The 14,001-nt window shown below is 51.2% G+C and overlaps 6 protein-coding genes across 6 annotated transcripts; 2 read left to right on the top strand and 4 right to left on the bottom strand.

Moving 5' to 3' along the window:
* Nucleotides 1-1,375: 1,375 nt before the first annotated feature.
* Nucleotides 1,376-1,805, bottom strand: BO85DRAFT_176804 (uncharacterized protein). Its single transcript, XM_025654327.1, has 2 exons — nucleotides 1,650-1,805; nucleotides 1,376-1,600 (listed from the first exon to the last, which is right to left on the bottom strand). The coding sequence occupies exons 1-2, from the start codon at nucleotides 1,709-1,711 to the stop codon at nucleotides 1,414-1,416; spliced, it is 249 nt and encodes an 82-aa protein (XP_025510665.1). The 5' UTR covers nucleotides 1,712-1,805; the 3' UTR covers nucleotides 1,376-1,413.
* Nucleotides 1,806-3,347: 1,542 nt separating this feature from the next.
* BO85DRAFT_524237 (uncharacterized protein) lies at nucleotides 3,348-3,933 on the bottom strand (the record flags this gene model as incomplete). The annotated part of the gene is made up of 1 exon (XM_025665404.1): nucleotides 3,348-3,933. A coding segment is annotated over one exon (497 nt), but the record flags the coding sequence as incomplete, so codon positions are not given.
* A 102-nt stretch (nucleotides 3,934-4,035) lies between these two features.
* On the top strand, nucleotides 4,036-6,014 carry BO85DRAFT_176809 (arylsulfotransferase family protein). The gene is made up of 2 exons (XM_025654328.1): nucleotides 4,036-4,611; nucleotides 4,662-6,014. Exons 1-2 carry the CDS (start codon nucleotides 4,138-4,140, stop codon nucleotides 5,961-5,963), a joined length of 1,776 nt encoding a protein of 591 aa, XP_025510667.1. The 5' UTR covers nucleotides 4,036-4,137; the 3' UTR covers nucleotides 5,964-6,014.
* Nucleotides 6,015-6,548: 534 nt separating this feature from the next.
* On the top strand, nucleotides 6,549-8,066 carry BO85DRAFT_453841 (alpha-ketoacid dehydrogenase subunit beta). The gene is made up of 3 exons (XM_025661146.1): nucleotides 6,549-7,198; nucleotides 7,281-7,843; nucleotides 7,893-8,066. Exons 1-3 carry the CDS (start codon nucleotides 6,636-6,638, stop codon nucleotides 7,928-7,930), a joined length of 1,164 nt encoding a protein of 387 aa, XP_025510668.1. The 5' UTR covers nucleotides 6,549-6,635; the 3' UTR covers nucleotides 7,931-8,066.
* Nucleotides 8,067-8,391: 325 nt separating this feature from the next.
* BO85DRAFT_431167 (uncharacterized protein) lies at nucleotides 8,392-9,786 on the bottom strand. The gene is made up of 6 exons (XM_025658326.1): nucleotides 9,323-9,786; nucleotides 9,213-9,268; nucleotides 9,095-9,154; nucleotides 8,960-9,031; nucleotides 8,813-8,896; nucleotides 8,392-8,746 (listed from the first exon to the last, which is right to left on the bottom strand). Exons 1-6 carry the CDS (start codon nucleotides 9,613-9,615, stop codon nucleotides 8,574-8,576), a joined length of 738 nt encoding a protein of 245 aa, XP_025510669.1. The 5' UTR covers nucleotides 9,616-9,786; the 3' UTR covers nucleotides 8,392-8,573.
* Nucleotides 9,787-10,830: 1,044 nt separating this feature from the next.
* BO85DRAFT_383488 (C6 finger domain-containing protein) lies at nucleotides 10,831-13,134 on the bottom strand (the record flags this gene model as incomplete). Its single annotated transcript, XM_025656520.1, has 6 exons — nucleotides 10,831-11,601; nucleotides 11,653-11,787; nucleotides 11,837-12,309; nucleotides 12,379-12,546; nucleotides 12,632-12,797; nucleotides 13,009-13,134. 6 exons carry the CDS (start codon nucleotides 13,132-13,134, stop codon nucleotides 10,831-10,833), a joined length of 1,839 nt encoding a protein of 612 aa, XP_025510670.1.
* Between the last annotated feature and the right edge of the window lie 867 nt (nucleotides 13,135-14,001).

Raw genomic sequence — 14,001 nt, forward strand, 5'->3', positions numbered from 1 at the left:
AAAGAAATACATGGAAAAGGTTTACTCTCCTTATGTGTAGAATGTCAGGAATGATATCTTTGCAAAGATCCGAGTAGCAAATGTGATTGCTCATATGGCTAACAGCTTCTTATCTTCATCTGCGCTGGGATAAGATGAGCCAAAAAGCACACTTTCCTCTTCCAAAAACATTGCTCAGCTTGGATTGATAAATAAAGGATCTCACCCTCGACCTGACGATGTGGATAGCATCAAATTTTCGAATGAAAGAGAAGCTTATGTCTCTGTCTCTGTAAAGCTGTGACATCCTTTCCTGCGCTCCCGCAGATGTAGACGGAGATATAAATGTTAACTACCGACCATCTATCGTCAGCTAATGGATATTATCGACCCCTGTTGAACGGTATGATATCGTTGGATGTCCGGCAGACAGTCATGGACCGTACGACACGCGAATAATTGGGCGTTATCAACGCCATATACTGGTTAGGAACGTTTGTTCATTCCCTCATCGCAGCCTGGACATCCAATCAATATGATGGTAATATGGGGATTTGTGTTGAATATTTCGTTCACGTCGCCACTACTCTTCATTCCACTATACCGAATGACATTTTCCTCATTATCCCTCGCTTTATCGTCGGTGCGAGCAGCTGCAGCCCCGTTGTTGTTGTTGTTGTTGTTGTTGTTGTTGTTGTTGTTGTTGTTGTTGAATGAGACCTTCCCTTTTGAAACAGCCTCACCACTGAAGTTAGAATACTCTTCACCAGAAGAATCCTTAGGTATATTCGACCATGTTCAAGGCATCGTGTATCTGAACTGGACATACGCATAAGACAAACCAGCAAGTGCTGCAAAACACAACTCTTATAGGTAGGAATACTCGCACTTTGACGATATAAACGACGATCCTCTCTTCTGTTCTGTTTCTAGAAGTACAAATGTTCACTTAGGGCAACAAGTCAGACTAGCAATTATTGACCCAGGAAGGCCTTTTATTGCCAAGAGGGATAGGCACTCATAGCGTTGACAACTAGCGGGGTCGAATCCACACATAATATCCAGGAAATAAATTGAGATTATATCCGCCCGGGCCAAGGAAGGAAAGAAACACGGGTACGAGATATATCGTAGGTACAAGCAGATAAATCGCAAATCGCTACCTAATGCATGCATACTACTCACCCCTTCTTGATTTGTCCCAAACTAATCAACCGTTGCATATGCACCCCACAATATTTTTCCCGGGATAACCTCGGCCCCTGCTGTATTGTCCGCGACGGACTGGCAAAATACACTTTTGCGACTCCATCGGCATCTTGGCAAGCATCATTTCCATGCGTGCTGTGCCGAACGTGACCAGATGAAAGACGATAGCAAAAGATAGCACGCAATCCCAACTACCAAGACACTATCCGGGTAGGATTCCCTTGTCTAGTAAAGTCTCCACTGTCCAAGTCGGTGCCTAGACGCTAAATCCGATTTGGGGGTTAGCACTAAGCGGGACCTGAGCACGCTGCATACTTTGGAGAGCTGCATAACATGGGATAATTCTGGGCTTGGCAGTTGCTGTTTACACGACAATGTGAGCACTTTCTCACCGAGTCTGGCCGAGTCGGAACTATTACAGAAGTCAGAAGTGAGAAAGCTATTGGTTCTCAATGTAATACCCGGATGATGATATCGAAAGCTTGACAATGCTCTTAGCGGGCCAATCAATACTTATGGTCATGCGCAGGATCAGCGAAGCTCACGACAGAGAACTGTTCGAAGGATCATTGCATTTCGATAGCCCGATGCCGTCAAGCCTGCCATGGGCATACCACATAGAATCAAGTGAGTATGGATTTGAAGCCGGCTCAGAAGACGAAGCACCTGACTAACGCCGGTCTCCATTAATGAAGCATCCCGGGAGACACTATGATAGCAATCGACCAATACCTCTACAATAGTGAACTTTCAGTGGCCTCCAGAATGGCCAGGATTGATGCCGGAGCATCCCGGATCGCTCAGGGCGCGCAACTCTGTCCCCCACGCTCGGCCCGCTCTAAGAGCATAAGCGCCAAGCCCAGCCGACAACGGACAGACAAATTCCGCGGTCTCCGTATAATAATTTGAGCATCCTCAGTAGCCTACAATAGTGTACTGGAATCCCCAGAGACAGATCGCAAACAAAACCAGATCAGGCAGTGCGCATTTCACCGGTCGAACCACCCTCGGATTCTCGGGTTCGGGGCAGGTTACCAGATTGATGCTAGATCCAATTTGGTCTGACGTTGCAGTTGAGACATCATAGTTATAGCACAGTGCGATTGTTGCGAAAGCCAAAATAAGCTCAAGGGCAATGAGACGACGCAGTGCACGCGAAATGCTCTTTGACTTCGTGCGATGGCGTCATCTTGGAATTGCAAGTAGTCTGGCTAGTTGTGCTTGATTCCGGATATACCGGTTTAATATTACTTCTGCCTAACGAGCCCCTGATGCTGATTCGTTAGCTCTTAAACAAACTGTTGATGCTGGGTCAGGTGTCTGTATGGCATCAATGCCGAAGCGGAATTGACTGTTTTGCGCTTGGGGCTCGTCTTTGGCTTTGTCCCCGCCTGTACTCCATGTCTGCTCCCGCTAGCCTGTGAGCGGTGTCTTGTTGTTGAGCACTTGATCAATATCATTCGCCAGTGTGCCTGTTGCTAACTGGGGGCCATGATAAACGAAGGATCAAATCGCGTGTGTACCACGTTATAGTTTCCAAGTCAAGAAAGTATTTCTCCGGACTTTTGGAGAAGCCACAAACATCATCACGCTCAGTTCTCCGACTGTTAGCTCACTCCGCTTCCACTAGGAATGGACGTCCTTCCAGAAGGATCGGCTGATAATGAATGGCTTCCAGGCTTCACCAGCGTCAATTTCGAGTGCTCTGCGTTCATTGGCGATAAAGTGCTGACCCTATCTGACCGGGGAAAAGCCGTCTTGCCGAGGCTTCATCACGCGTGCTGCCCCACTGTAAGTCTAGGGACCAATCATTAATATGTGTAGACAAGCGGGTAGGCCGAATCGGTTTCACGCGCAGGGCAAGGAGTTGTCTCAATCAATAGTCCGCCAGTGATCTCCCAGCACTCTCCCGTTTCACCTGAGGTCGTAGTGCACGTCCTAAAAGAGAGCCAAGCATCGAGTGTCACGCATGGAATAATGTATGCATTCTGTAATCGCGCGGTGGTCATTGACATTGACCCTGGCCAACTGGGCGCTAACCAATCCGCCTTGGAAAAAGGTAAACTTCAGGAATAGTGCGGTAGATGACGAAGCGAGCGGGTCCGAGTGGCTGTCAGCGGCAGCACTTATCGCTCGTCACTCTCCAGTCGTCACAACTCGGGCAGGCCATTCGCAGGATATCGTCCGCCACAGATCAGATAATTCCCCCGGATAAAGACACTTTGGGTTTCCCTGCTTTTTCCAATCGTTACAGCCGAAGCGTTGTCTTGGCCTCACGCGGGCAACCTCCGTACCAAGTCCAAACACCGTGGCCAATTGTATTTTCGGAGATAGATTCATCTTGCGCTGTTATGCCAAGGACAACAGATTGAAAGTATCTCGCAGCGCTGGGGCTGGTACCGCCACTTAGTGGGGAAAAATTAATTGCCAGCGACCGTCCCAAAATCCCCAATGGCGCGAAGGGGAGGATTTCACGGATAGGATAAGTGATAACCTCGATAGTGGAGCCAGCTTCAGGTCCGGATCCACGGTGGCTTTCTTGGCGGTGCTGGAGACTGCTGGGTAGAAGCCAATCACGACCAACTGTGACTCGTTCGCGTCGTCGTTGGTCTCCGCCGCGAATGGATATCGGCTTCGATGGATCGCTTCGACGCCGCGTGGATGGGGCGCTTTGGTATCCGTTTCGGGTGTTGAAGCTGTTGGAGCCACCCTCTCCTGAACGACCGACCCGACCGTATGCGACATTCTTATTCTCGCTGAGATTCCACTTGCCTGGAGGCAAAATTCGATGATATGATGAGTGCCGACTCTGCGCCTTGCCGTCGCTCCCGAGAAGACTATCGTCCCCGATAGTTCCTTTTGTTCCGCCTTACCCCAGATCCGAAAGTTTGTCTCCTTTCCTCCCTTCCTTGGACAGCTCTCGTCGCTCTGTCCGTCCGCGATGATCCAATGTCCTCGTGGACTTCCGCCCTCTCTCGCGCCAATCGCCTACGTTCAAGGCTCTCAGCGCTCCATGTCGTTACGATTGGCGCCATCATCAGTCTTTCCTATCTCTTCTACACCTTCGCCGTTCCCCAATTGAATCGACTGAGGCTTCGCGCGGATCTGAGTTGGTACGACCTGGGATTATACGGTTTTGGTCCCTCGAAAAGCTATGTCTCCTTCGAATACGAATCTCCCGCGGTACAGATCTCAGAATGGGAGTCGGGCTGCGACTCGCGATATACTTTTCTAGCCCCTAGGGGTGACTCGGTGGCCCAGCCGGGGCCTATGATCCTTGATTCCAGGGGGGAGCTGGTGTGGATGAAATACAACTGGGACGTAACTCAGGACTTCAAGGTTCAGCGATATCAGGACACAGACTATCTGACATACTGGGAAGGTGGTGAGACCGAAGGCCGAGGCTATGGGGCCTGGTATATGGTAGGTGTCACACGACCCTGTCGCATAGAGTAGCGTGCTGATCTGGACAGCTGGATTCGACATATACCCAACGATATGTGATTTCTCCGGTAGGAAATTATGGTGGCGATCTCCATGAATTCCACATCACCCCGGAAGGGACGGCTCTCGTTACGATATACGATCCAGTACCAGCCGACCTGACTCCTGTTGGTGGCCCCGAATTAGGGTGGATATATGACGGCGTCTTCCAGGAAATAAATATCGCTACGGGCGAGCTGATCTTCGAATGGCGCGCATCGAAGCATTATCCCATAAACACCACATACGAGCATTTGGGCAAGTCGGGAAGAGTGCGCGGGTATGCGTTTGACTTCTACCACATCAATAGTGTGGACAAGGATGACAATGGGAATTACATCGTCTCCGCACGCCATACCCATACCGTGAGCTGCATAGACAAGGACACTGGTGAAGTATTATGGACCTTGGGCGGCAAGCTGAATGAGTTCAACGATCTTTCAGATGGTCAGGCCACCAACTTCGCCTGGCAGCATGATGCACGGTGGCACGCTAACAGTACCTTGACCCTTTTCGACAATGCATCACATTCGAACGATGATCCGGATAACCAAAGTCGTGGTGTCGTCATCGAACTTGACGTTGCCGGTCGCCAAGCGTCATTGCGCGCTGAGTACTTTCATCCTCAGCAAATGCGGTCCTTGTCGCAGGGAAACGTCCAAGTTCTGGACGACAGTGGCCGAGTTCTAGTCGAGTGGGGCCATAGCGCTGCATTCAGTGAGTTCAGTGCCGACGGACAGTTGCTATGCAACACCCATTTCGGTGCCTCTGCCTTCTTCGGGTTTGGCAGAGTAGTATCTTACCGTGCCTATAAAGGCACCTGGGTTGGCCGACCGCAGACGGTCCCCGATGCCGAAGTACTAGGAAACCACGTGTATGTGAGCTGGAATGGCGCAACAGAGGTTGCTGCGTGGCGACTAGAAGTTTGGGACTCGGATGATTTGAATGACAATACGTTCCGTGTTGTGTCCCAATTCCAGAAAGATGGCTTCGAGACTGAGATCGAAATACCCGAAGGTCTCAAGCTTCCTTTGTTTCGCCTAGCGGCATTAGATTCCAATGGCAATGTTCTGGGCGCCACGGAGCTGCTCCAGCGAGAGCAGGGTGAAAGCTTTGAGCAAGTCATGAACCCTCAGTACTGGTTTATTGTCATGGCCTTTGTCATCAGTGGAGTCGGCTTGTTTGTTGGACTTTATACGTGCTGCGGCTGGGGCCGTTATTTCCGTCGGTGTCGCTCACGGTCCAGCGAGTACCAATTGGTTGCCTTCAGCGACAGCGATGGTTCTGTTTGATGTGCGGATCGGACGTGACAAGCCGCTCCGTTTGTATATATCTGTCTCAACCTGTATATATGATACCCTCATTCCAAAATGTCATTGGGAGCATTACTGGCTTATTGCAAAGGTTCACGTGTTGATCGACGGATGTAGGGCAGAAGATCAGCTGAAGAGGACATGGAGTCAGTCAAATATATGCCTACGACGGTGAAGTGGATAAAGCAGTGTCTAGGACACACACAGCATGGGATCGTCATCAGTGTCGACCGTCCAGAGCGTGGACTGCTGGTGCTTTGAGAGCGATGCATTTGCATGGCAAAACATTGGCCGTAAAGATATCAAGACTTGGATGGAAAATGCTACATTGAGATGAGAATGGAGAAAGATGCAGAAGAGCAAAGGTAGTCACGACCTATGCAGACGAGAGTATAGATGCACCTGGCTATCCCAATCCGGCAACCACCAGAAGCAGCTGACTCAGCCTCCCCGGCAGGCACTCAGGCACCAAGGCATCCAGGCCGCCAACCCCGGTTATCCACGGGGATCGGGGCGCATTCCCCGCATGAAGCAAGATGCCTTCATTGATAAACCAAGGGGGGGGGGGGAGGTCTTTCCCGTACCTCCCTCGTTCTCCAGACGTTTTCATTCTACTATCTGAACCTCTAAACATCCCGCCAGTCCTCCACGATGCCTTCACTCCGTCTCCCCAAAATACCAATACCCCGACCCTCCTACCGGGGATACTCCACCTCCGCACCATCCCCTTCTTCACGACTGAACCTCCCCATCGACTACAGATCGACACCGCTCCTCCACCACACGGCCTCCAGCCTTTCAAACCACCCAGACCTACCCAGCAATCCGACCTCAAAATCTATCAATTTCTATCAAGCCATTAACTCCGCATTACGTACCGCCCTCTCCACCTCCAACAAGGTGATGCTCTTCGGCGAAGACGTCGCTTTTGGCGGCGTCTTCCGCTGCTCGATGGACCTACAGACTGAATTCGGCTCGGAACGAGTCTTCAACACACCCCTAACAGAGCAAGGGATCGTCGGCTTTGCCATCGGCGCAGCAGCTCAGGGGATGAAGCCCGTCGCGGAGATCCAGTTCGCAGACTACGTGTTCCCGGCCTTCGATCAGATCGTGAACGAGGCGGCGAAGTTTCGGTTCCGGGAGGGAGCAACAGGGGTAGATATTGGAGGGATGGTGGTGCGGATGCCGTGTGGTGCGGTCGGACATGGTGCTTTGTAGGTGGCATACCGTCTCCCTCCTACTATTGCTTCTTGTGTACGGGAGGACTATGGGCTAACGTGATTTATCACGAAACAGATACCACTCCCAATCACCAGAAGCACTATTCGCACACGTTCCAGGTGTACAAGTCGTCATGCCTCGCTCCCCATCCCAAGCCAAAGGCCTACTCCTATCCTCGATTTTCGAGTCTAAGAATCCCGTCATTTTCATGGAACCGAAAATCCTCTATCGTGCCGCAGTAGAACACGTCCCAAGCGAGTACTACACCATCCCACTAAACACAGCGGAGGTGGTTAAGCCAGGGAACGACCTGACGATAGTCTCGTACGGACAGCCTCTATACCTCTGCTCCGCGGCCATCGAAGCAGCAGAGAGGGCATTCGGGGCGAGTATCGAGCTGATCGATCTGCGTACAATCTACCCATGGGATCGACCAACGGTATTGGATAGCGTAAGGAAGACCGGACGGGCGATCGTCGTCCACGAGAGCATGATCAACTACGGAGTCGGCGCTGAGGTGGCTGCTACCATTCAGGACGGGGCGTTCTTGCGTCTCGAGGCACCGGTTAAGAGAGTCGCGGGGTGGAGTACACATACGGGTCTGATGTATGAGAAGTTTGTGATTCCGGATGTTGCGCGTACGTATATCTATCCCATGCGTTTCTGCATTATGCTAACGATACCCAGGGATATACGACGCGATCAAGCAGACACTTGAGTATTGACGGACAGACATATTAGCCAGAGAGAAATGTACATACCAGGACCAGAGATCCAACCCCTTAGTGTCCTTGCCTATAAGACTACTACCGAGCGGCATTCTCATAGACAATGTCAATTTAACCTACATACATTTTCCCATTCTCCCACTCATGATTCCTTATCATGTGCCCATATTGCAGCTCAGTCATAGATTATATGCATACATGCATACAATATCCACATCACCACCATCAGCAATTAATCCCACCCAGTGGCACGTCCAGGAAATCCCCCAAACTATATAAGTACTCGACCGGCAAACAGCGAGCGAAACCCCCACCGAACTAAAGCTCCAGGGGTCAGCCGTAAAAGCCTGTGTGTTCTGGTACCCCCCACGAATCTTCCAAGCCTGGAAACCTACTAGTTAACGGATATATTCTACCAATAACTTAACACAATATCTAATGTTCATTTACCACCTTATCTTACTTGCAACGATATCAATATTCCATCTGAGCCTTTGATACATATACATGTTCATACTATTTTATACATACCTCCCACGAAGTAAAAAACAAGAAGCGAAATTGCAGCTGTCTAGCAGCCATAATATCCGCAATCACATACATACATACTCTACAACCAGCACCAATCCATCTCAGCCCATTAGTCGGAAACATTGGCGAAAGTGTCCTTGGAGATCTTGATAGCATCGGTGTGCCAGGTCTTGCCCTTGTCGGAGGTGGTGAGTCCATTCGAGGAGGAACCGCTGTACAGGGAGAGGGTGTCACCGAAGTTCTCGTCGGCGGCGCTCAGGTGGATGGTGAGGTTGTTCCAGCCTGATTATTCCATGTTAGATTTTTTTTTATTTGTTAAGAGGTTGGTGGGGGAGAAGAGGAGCGTACTGTAGGACTGGAGGGTACCGCAGTCACCGGAGCCGGTGTAGCACTCATCTCCGGAGTAGAGGTAGAGGAGGGGGTTGTCGAGGGCTGTGGTATTTTCAGTTAGTGTGATGTTCATCGGTCTGAAGGTGGTATTTAGGGGGAACATACCGTCGCTCTCCTTGGAGACGGTCTTGCCGTTCATGGTGACGACCTGGTAGACCTTGTCGTTTTCAACGTAGACTGTTTGTATTCCTTGTTAGGACGGCGGCCCATACTATAATTTGATTTGGTGTTTGAGCATACCCTCAAAGTCGACCTGGGTGTCGGCGGGGACAGTCACGTAGGCTTGGCCATTCTGACCATCTGAATAGATCATTTAGTATAGCAGTTCGGATCCAGGTTGGAGACTGGGATCACTGACCAGGAGTGTACGTGCTAGCGGCGACACACCACTCGTCATCCGGGGCGGGGCAGCCCCTTAGTTGATTCGTTAGCATACTCTTCCTAGAATCATTGAGGTGATGAACGTACTGGGACTCGTTGTCGGGAGACCAGTTCAGTAGGGGCTGGTAGAGATCGGCATCGTAGTCACCCGCGGTGGAGGAGAGACCAATCCACAGCGACACCCAGACCTCATCGTCAGTATTGTTCACGGTGTAGTTCGAGGGAACATCCGGGGGCACCAAGGACCAGGTGGCTCTGGTGATGTGCGCGTTGGTGGGAGGACCGGTGTAGAAGCCATTTCCGAAGGCCCAGACATCACTCTCGACGGCAGCGGCGCGGGCAGCGAGGGCCAGAGGAATAGCAACGGAGGAGTAGCGCATGGTGATTGATACGGAGGATTTTGTTAAAGAACGTAAGGGTTGAAGCGAACCGGTCGCGGGGAAAAGAGTGACAAGGCAGGAAAATGAACGAGTGCAGGAAGGATGAAGCAGTGAGCCGACATGATCACCAAGGTGCCGGAGGGCAGTTATAAAAGGCCTCGAAGGCTGCTCGAGACGAAGGCTATCTCCACCTTGAAATCAGAAAGGGTTCAAATTCGTTCTGGCGCAAATATTGTCTCAGGAGCAATGGTGGATCCGCCAGGGAGTGGAGTCGGCAATCAAGCTTGTTTTGAGTTGAAACGTTAAATAATGCCGCCCTCGAACTGTGCTCACCACAATTTCTTTTCGAACCCACGCAGCTGAACACGTCAAAGTTCAAAAATTAACCTTCCGGTGTTCGTTTTGTACTGTAGTGATGGATTGGCGATTATTGAGCTACGATCATTTCGCTATCTCGCGGCATAAAGAACGGGCCTGCACCGTTTGCGAGCCGTGATGCGGTTCACCATTCCACCCGTATGTAGCCTTATAAGGAATCGACTTATAAAACCAGTGATCATCCATGCCCCTGAACCCCTATTGTATGGGGCCGGTCGAATTTCGGAGAAGGCGATGCCGCTTACTACTTAATTCGCCCTCCGGCACTGCCTATACGCACTATAATTGGCGTGACCGATCGGAAGGCATCTCCGCGGCCGGCCTAGCCCTGTAATCCTATATAAACTTGGCTTTGGTGCTAATTAGGCCATACTCAAATAGCCTTTTGGTTGAGAAGCCTAATTACATGACAGGATCCCAACCCTGTCCGGTTATTATTGACGTGATCTATTCACCATTAATATGGAACATGCTGACCAGACTCCGTGGGTATGCCAAGGCAGATGCTGAGCCACTCACAAGCTCAGTGTTCCTTCGTCTAGAGTACCCATGCCCATATGGAGGGTCATAACCTTTAGGTATCTGACTCGGCAGTTACTGATGGGAGTTTTGCATGCCGCTTGGAAAACCTTTTCCGTAGGTATCTCTCGATCAGTTAAGAAGGCATCTCTAACAGAGATGGCGAAACCCCGAAAGGCATACTCTCATGAGCAGAGCTGCACTGTTTATCAGATGCTACTGAGAAAGCACCCCCACCGGCTAATGCGGAGACGGGCAAAACCGGATACATGCGGTGGGATTCGCCCAGCGACCCACAGACTTCATATTTCCCATCTCTCATGCTCCTGTGGCCATCTCAGGAGACTGGCTTCGTGGGGGTCCGGCCCGAGGAGAAATCTCGGACATGTTGCTCCCCCAAAGGCCTAGGGCATGCCGCCGCTCAACCAATTTCAGCACCTCATACATGAACTGCCGTTCCGGCCCTCCATCCGGGAACACCTCCCAGGCCACCCTGACCGGGAACGCAAGTCGGTTAATCATGTTTCCTGGGGCATTGACTATGTACCATTCCAAGGACCGGCAAATGCCACAACCCAAGGAGTATTGTTCCAAAGGTCCAACGCGATCAGTTGGTCGCGTGTCGGCGGACGAGAGAATCAATCGGGTGGAGTAGTAGAGACACATGGTTTGTGCGAGACGGAGGTCCCGATAAACAAATATTGGGGGTGTGATTATACCCCCAGTGCGAAAGTCCCGGCAATGGAATCGAGGAAATGTGTCGTCCGGTGAGACTTCGACTTCCTGCGGTGGCCCATCCGGGTTGTTATCAACCCATTGAACTTTCCACTGGCGGAAGCGGTCGGTCAGGTCAGCGACACCGCTCCATAGTGAGGCTTGCTTCACGCCAATCTCATGTGGGCTGTACATGCCCGATTTGAGAGCAGCCTCAATATCGTCAAATTGCCAAAGCAGGCCAGGGATCTCAACCGCCAAGTCTAGCAAGTAATGCAGGATGTCTCTTCGGTCAGGGTTGGCTGACCAAGGCAAGTTGATCCAGTCCGGGCTTGCGAGGGCGGAAGGAGTTCGACTGACAATAGCCGCAGCGACCTGTTTTTATCTGAGCGAATAGATATTAGAAAGACTAAAAGGAAGACGTACCCAATAAGGACGCAGCTCGGTATACAGCAAATGCTCCACCCCATGTATGTGATTTTCTGGTCCTCGATGCTCAATCAGGCGCAGTGCACCGTGAACGTGCGCAATTAGCGACACTTGTGTAGTTCGTTCCACGCTCTACAAGCAGTCAGGACAGTTCCTAGAGAGAAAAAAAGGAAAATCATACCTCAAAGGCCATCAAAAGGGTCACCGTCACTAGTGTCGACTCAGCCTTGCTGCGCTGGGGATCTTGCAACGCCTGCTGCAAACTCCGCAGCACACGGGGGTATAGGCGGAAGCCAGCTGCTTCAAGATTCTTATCCTGAATAGACCGACCAAAGTATGCTATGGAGACGGATTCGAACGCATCTACGAGAATCGGCGAAAACATGCGTATCTCGGCAGCCCGTCGTAGTGCACCGGCCTGTCCTGTCTTGGATTGGACTACCGGACTGAAAGCATCCACGAAGCGTTCAATAAATACATCCAGCATCGGCTTCCACGATCCAATGTGACTTATCGAACCATAGCTTGAGTCCTCGCTCTCTTCTGATGAAGACCGACTGCCAGAGAGCGAGAACACCTCGTCTTCCGAATCCAATGAATCGTCGTCGCTATCGTATGAATGGGACCGACGAAGAACGACAGGGCCATGTTCTGCTGCGGATCATGACAACTTAGCGCTCATAACAATAGCCTGTACCCCACCAGGATGCGACGGACACCCACCTTCCGTTCCATTCAACGGTCCCACCGGGATTGCCACTTCATTTGTTTCCCCGCGATGCTTTCGGATTTGGGCGACGAGTCGATTGACGGCATTTGGCGGGGCTAAGCGGATGGCGTTGACGAGGCCTTGTAGCTGGGCTCGCCGCCGTGAAGACTTGATCCGTTGTTCTAGAACGCCAATGTCAGTTGTTTACGCTGCAGAAACACCTCCAAACCCACTGAGACTATCGGAGATCCAGATTGGGGCACGCACCACAGTTATGAAGGCTGGCTGTTAGCTCACGGATTTCCTCCCGGAGGTTACGGATCTCATCGGCTTGACTGATGGGTTGCAGGGAATCTTCCGGACTGGTATCGTAGTGGCATTTGGACGGGTGACCATGCGCACAGCATGCATGGCAGGGCTTGACTCGATCACACTGTCTCTCACGATCGTCAATTAGGTCGGATTACACATATGCAGGTAAGCCAGCAAAGTGGGTTGCACGGGCCTCCTCCCACCCAACTAGCAGCGCAGTTCGCTCCATATTCTTGTTTCCTCCATCATCCTATTCGTCTGCAGGACAGTCTTGTTCTATTCCCCCATAACGGAGACCCATGCCCACACCTTAGTATCGGGTCGGGACGCACCTTGACTTTCCGGAACCGGCAGGCCTTGCAAGATCGCAATTGACGGGTCAATTGACCCGACGTAAGGGCGGGCTTACTCCGGAGGTGATCGGAGACCAAGATTGGCTGCGAATCGTGGGTGGCCATGTGCGGCAAGCCTAGACAACGAGCTCCAGTCGTACCAGGCCACGATGTCACGATAGGGGAAGGTCAACGTCAAGCTTGAGCGGATACGGGGCCAACAGAACGGCGAGATCACGACCAGCAAGATCTGAGCAGACATGACCGAATTCCTCCGAGATTCCCACCCTCGCTTACGTCGAGCCCCGCGACAACCGTTGCTGGCTGTGGCTTGAGGAGACCAATAACGAGTTGCGCTTGAGGCGACGGCGGCCGCAGAAGTGGGTTCGGTGGAGGACTAGTTGGTCGCCTTCAAGCGATCTTTCTGGGACCACCGTTAGGTTCCTCGGTGAGTCGAGCATAGCGCGAATGGATAGCTTCCAGAATTGCCACGGAACATCCAGGGCGGGAAGAAGAAGAATGGAACCAAGCACAGTCGCTTTGATTGGTAACCAATTTGATGTTGGGGAAAGGAGAGATCCAGTGGATGGTCGCCAACGGGAAATAGTATCCGGCCTGAGGCACCAATCAGGCCGATCGGCGGGTAACTTGTTAGCGTCATCCAGGAAGCATAACTGGATAGGAGAGCAGTGACTGACAGTAAGACTTAAGATCCAGTAATTAGATATTCAATTGTCATTTTTGTAGGTGAAATGGTGTCGTTATGTCACGAGAAATGGACGTTGTTGGAAAAGAATTAGTATTGGTAGTTGTAGGATATATATATTTTGAAATATGGCACCCAAAGACTGAAACACAGGGGACAAAATGAAGGCAACGAGAAGCCCAATGAAAACGTACTAGTACATCGGCAGGGTAACGAATTTACCTTGGCTTTTAACTAAGGTTTTGAAGAATACCCAGATTAATGGCGGCCTTATCTATGAGGGTCCT

The sequence above is a fragment of the Aspergillus piperis genome (assembly GCF_003184755.1).
Source record: "Aspergillus piperis CBS 112811 unplaced genomic scaffold BO85scaffold_29, whole genome shotgun sequence".
Classification (NCBI taxonomy): domain Eukaryota; kingdom Fungi; phylum Ascomycota; class Eurotiomycetes; order Eurotiales; family Aspergillaceae; genus Aspergillus; species Aspergillus piperis.

What these genes read in the sequence shown, in the direction of transcription:
- BO85DRAFT_453841 (XM_025661146.1), top strand. Translation starts at nt 6,636, where the DNA reads ATGCCTTCACTCCGTCTCCCCAAAATACCAATACCCCGACCCTCCTAC. An exon ending in GCGGTCGGACATGGTGCTTT is followed by an intron (nt 7,199 to 7,280) that starts GTAGGTGGCATA and finishes ATCACGAAACAG; the next exon opens with ATACCACTCCCAATCACCAG. An exon ending in TGTGATTCCGGATGTTGCGC is followed by an intron (nt 7,844 to 7,892) that starts GTACGTATATCT and finishes AACGATACCCAG; the next exon opens with GGATATACGACGCGATCAAG.
- BO85DRAFT_176809 (XM_025654328.1), top strand. Translation starts at nt 4,138, where the DNA reads ATGTCCTCGTGGACTTCCGCCCTCTCTCGCGCCAATCGCCTACGTTCA. An exon ending in GCTATGGGGCCTGGTATATG is followed by an intron (nt 4,612 to 4,661) that starts GTAGGTGTCACA and finishes TGATCTGGACAG; the next exon opens with CTGGATTCGACATATACCCA.
- BO85DRAFT_176804 (XM_025654327.1), bottom strand. Translation starts at nt 1,711, where the DNA reads ATGACCATAAGTATTGATTGGCCCGCTAAGAGCATTGTCAAGCTTTCG. An exon ending in CTTTCGATATCATCATCCGG is followed by an intron (nt 1,601 to 1,649) that starts GTATTACATTGA and finishes CTTCTGTAATAG; the next exon opens with TTCCGACTCGGCCAGACTCG.
- BO85DRAFT_431167 (XM_025658326.1), bottom strand. Translation starts at nt 9,615, where the DNA reads ATGCGCTACTCCTCCGTTGCTATTCCTCTGGCCCTCGCTGCCCGCGCC. An exon ending in CACCCAGGTCGACTTTGAGG is followed by an intron (nt 9,032 to 9,094) that starts GTATGCTCAAAC and finishes GAATACAAACAG; the next exon opens with TCTACGTTGAAAACGACAAG. An exon ending in CGTCTCCAAGGAGAGCGACG is followed by an intron (nt 8,897 to 8,959) that starts GTATGTTCCCCC and finishes AAAATACCACAG; the next exon opens with CCCTCGACAACCCCCTCCTC.